We start from the raw sequence: 4,104 nt of genomic DNA, 5'->3' as shown, positions 1-4,104 counted from the left end.
CAACACTTCCCCCCAGCTTGGTGTCATCTGGTGATATGCTGGTGCTTCTTCAGAGCTCACAGTTGCTGTCACCTACTGCAGGCCTGGCCACTGCCACTGCTGCTTTGGGTACCCGGGCTTTTGGGATGTCAAGCCAGAAGGGCTGCCATGGGGACATACTTAATTTGAAACCAATGTGAAGTATTTTAAACTCGATTTCTTGATCCTTCTGCCCTTTTTTTTAACAGAAGGCTGTCTTACTGTAGGCTTTAATATCCTATAGTCTTCACGTCCTGCTTCTGGGAGCCTGAGTGATGCTCTGGGCACTCAGCATGAGAAGCTGCCATAACTTTCCATGGTGGCTTCATCCCCAGCATCCACCCAGCACATTTCCTCCAGGACCAGGAGTTCTGGGATGTTTTGTGCCCTCTCTGTGCTCAGGATGGTCTCCTCTGAAAGCTTCACGCTCAGCGAGATGGTTTGATTTCCATGGCAAGCTGAGCTTGTTTTATCAAGCTGTAGATCTTCTTCTAACTCAAGACCAGTTATTATTTGACATCTTATCTCACCTGCGTGACTCTCCATGGAATGTCCTGGGGGACCTGTGCACCCAGGGCGGGGTAAGCTGGGGGGCAGAGGGCTGCAGGCAGCCCCGGCCCTGCTGTTTGCACCTTCCCTGGGTGCTCTCAGTTCAGAGCACACCTCACCTCTTTCGGTTTTACGTGCAGCGCCGTCCTCCCTGATTTTCCACCTTGCGGTTTCACATCAGGCCTTTTTCTTGCTTGAGTTGACTGAAAGTTGTTCAAAACAGCCTGTCCTTGGTGGCAGCTATTGAAAGAGAGAAGGTTGCCTGGGGCTTTATCAGCTGCTGAGTCCTGCGTTTGCAGCAGGTTTTGCTTCCATTATGCCTATGCTGGGCACCACCTTTACCTGTTCATCCACGCTATCAGTGATGGGAACAGGCAGGGTGTTGCTTTTCCAACCTCTCTGCCTATGGACAGAGCAGCATCATGAGAGCATGGCTTCAGCAGGGTTCGGGGTTCATGTGTGGGGCTTGTGGAAACTCACCTTGTCCTTGTTTTGGGGGACATTTCTCTTGTTCGGGACCTGGTGTAGGGTCAGCACAGCCTGTTGGTACAGAGGTTGGGATGAGGGGGTGCTGCTCACGCGGGAGCAAAGGTTCCCCTCTCCAAGCACAAAGATATTGTGCAAAGGGGAAAAGCTTGGAAGTTGCCCTCATGTATCAGCAGCCAGAAGCTGCAACTTGACCCTGTTCACTGCCTCTTCCCTGGCTCCAGGTGGAACCATGAGGACCTGGCAGGACATTTTGACCTCATCACCACCTACAACTACCTCAAGGGAGGTTGTAGAGAGGTGGGTGCTGGTCTCTTCTCCCAGGTGATGGGGGATAGAACAAGGGGAAACAGCACCAAGCTGTGCCAAGGGAGGTTCAGGTTAGAGATAAGGAGGAAGTTCTTTACTGAGAGGGTCGTCAGAGGCTGGAACAGGCTGCCCAGGGAGGTGGTGGAGTCACCATCCCTGGATGTATTTAAAGAGCGGGTAGACGAGGTACTTAGGGATATGGTTTAGGGGGTAGACAGGAGCGGTTGGACGTGATGATCTTGGAGGACTTTTCCAACCGAGCGATTCTGTGTGATTCTGTGTGATTTTTGCAGAGAAGATTGCCGATAGGGACTTACCAGACCTGTGGACCCTTCAGGAGGATGATAGCCTGCAGGTGCAGGTCCTCAAGCCTGGTTGGAATGAGTTTGTGCAGCGCAGTGCACTTGGAAGGTAGGGAGTTGCCAGCTTGGTCCCCGTTGGAGCGGGACCAAGTGTGATGGGCTTCATGCGGACCTTTCCCTTCCTCAAAGTTTTCTTGTAGGAAACAGCTTTTGACATGAAAAGGGCAGTTTGGAAGTGGGTGAAGGCTGGGAGGGGTTTTCCCATTTTGTTCCAATCTCGTTGGTTTATTGATTATTATAAAATAATCATGATAACTGAATAGGAGGAGAGTGCAGGAGCGCCACAGGGCCGAAGGGCAACTGATGTTTGGGAAGAGTTTCTCTTTGCTGGAATCAAGATACAAAGAGCTCCTCAAACAAGCAGGGGAACCACAGTAGAGCCAAATCTTCTGGGTTTGCACCTGGAGAATGAGGAGAGGGAGAGCTGCGTGTGGTGATGCCTCAGCAGTCCCCGCATCTGCCCCAGGCTGTGGCTCTGCATTGCTGATAAGTGACCAAGCATTTCCAACCCGGGCAGACCTTGGCTGTCCACCTCCATGTAGATTGTGCAAAATGAAGAGCTGTGGCTTGTACACCTTTTGACTCCTCAAGACACCTCCTTACCTGCCCTGCAGCCTCCACCCACACCTTCCTTTTATTTTTCTGCAGCTTTTTTTTTACTTCTCCCCAGCCCTGAGCTTGATGTTGGCTTTTTGCTGAGCTGTTGTGGCATGGGTGAGGGGTTGGAGCCACAATGAGACCTAGGCCCTGATGGTTCCCACCCCAAGGGTCTTGGTGGTGAGGCCAGGATGGGCCAGGAAAGGAGACCAGGTTGGTCCCAGCAGGCAGCCCGGCTCCTAAAATCTTTAATGCCGAGGCCACATCTGTGTTGAACTCCCCAGACTGACATCATGCTGTCAGGGGGAGGACAGTTTGATGTAGAGCTTGCATGAGTGAAGTTAATCTACCAGCCCTGGCTCTCTACTGACTGCACAGCTCAGCGTGGGGAGCCCAAGATGAGTTGGTCTCCTCCGTGCTCTGGCAGGTTCCAGTGCTCCCAGCGCCTTCGCGAGTGGTCCTCAGCCAAAGTGCACGTCCTCTTCCAGATGAGCTGGTGCCAGGGACAAGGCATGGTGTGGGTGCGAGTCTTTCGCCAGGCGTGCAGGCGGTGCTCTGACCCCCAGCTAGAGGAGCCCGAATTCAGCCAGGAGACCATGGAGAGGCTTCTGCACAACCTGGTGCTGAAGATTCTCAAGTACTTCTACCATGTGCCCATCCAGCCCTCTGACCTCCTGGAGGTTGTGGTGGATGAGCAGGTGACAGGGCCACACGACAGCACCCGCTGTGAGGGCTGCCAGGTCGGTGTTTGCAGCGCGTTGAGGCCTACCCCAGCACCGAAGGCCTGGAAGCCCTCCATGAATGTGGGCAAGGCCTCGGCCTGTCGCACCCAGAAACACCAGGACACAGAGCCCTTCGTGACCCAAACCCACTGCCTCTGGCCCTTTGATAGCAACTGCTCCTGGAAACGCTGCTGCTGCGTGGGCATCTCTTTGCTCTGCGTTTTGGCAGTGCTCCTCTTTGTCGTGTTTTATTTCACTAAGTGGTGAAGTGGGAGCTGTGGGTCGCAGAGAGGAACCAGGGTGATAGCTGGGGGAGCTGATGGAGTACCTGGGAAATTGGGTGCCCCAAGACAGCTCTCACTCATGGCATAGTGAGGCTTCCCCAGCTCCTGGAGGATGGGGACACATTGGGGCCCCATCAGTCTCAGGGACCCTGGTGGGTCTGATGGTTTCTTATGGGACATGTTCTGCGTGAAGATGACCCTCAGCTGCCCCATGTGAAGGATGAGGGTACTAGCAAGAATAAAACAAGCCCTTTCTCCTCAGCCCAAGGATGCATTTGTGTTTTTTAATTTCTCCAAAGCCTTTTCTGGGTAAAGGGGTGTGATGCTGACTCCTGTCTGCTGCTACTTGTCCCTGCAGGGCTCAGGGGACCTGGATGGTATCATGAAGTTGGGAGGAAACCTGTTGTTCCCCTGCAGCTGAACCCCCCTCAACCTCTTACCTTTCTTGGAGGGAAGCTGCTGGGCTCCTGCAGGACTCACCCATGGGGACAGCATGTCCTGTGGTCATGACTCTGGCCAAGAAAACCAAAGTGAAAGTGGTCTGTAAATGCTTGAAAAAGCTTTTGAAATAGTCTGCTCATCATAAGCCTCAAATACAACCATGGCTACCAAGGTCCATCTTCCCTGAGGTCCTGGAGTGGGCAAGTGGTGGGGAACATCAGAAGTAAGACAGCAGAGACTGGGATTCCTCTGATATGATCTCACCATGATCTAAATTTTGGAGTCTCTCCTGTGTTTCTTTTTCATGTAAACAGCCTGATTGCTCTCCTGACCCCT

At 53.0% G+C, this 4,104-nt stretch overlaps 1 protein-coding gene across 1 annotated transcript; it reads left to right on the top strand.

Moving 5' to 3' along the window:
* Positions 1–1,655: 1,655 nt before the first annotated feature.
* LOC104545740 (receptor-transporting protein 3-like) lies at positions 1,656–3,748 on the top strand (the record flags this gene model as incomplete). The annotated part of the gene is made up of 3 exons (XM_010190948.1): positions 1,656–1,773; positions 2,749–3,061; positions 3,686–3,748. Coding segments are annotated over 3 exons (494 nt in total), but the record flags the coding sequence as incomplete, so codon positions are not given.
* Between the last annotated feature and the right edge of the window lie 356 nt (positions 3,749–4,104).

Source organism: Mesitornis unicolor, unplaced genomic scaffold, assembly GCF_000695765.1.
Source record: "Mesitornis unicolor isolate BGI_N332 unplaced genomic scaffold, ASM69576v1 scaffold17308, whole genome shotgun sequence".
In the NCBI taxonomy this organism is placed as follows: Eukaryota; Metazoa; Chordata; class Aves; order Mesitornithiformes; family Mesitornithidae; genus Mesitornis; species Mesitornis unicolor.
The sequence above is the reverse complement of the archived record's forward strand: the minus strand, read 5'-3'. Positions and strand labels throughout refer to the sequence as shown.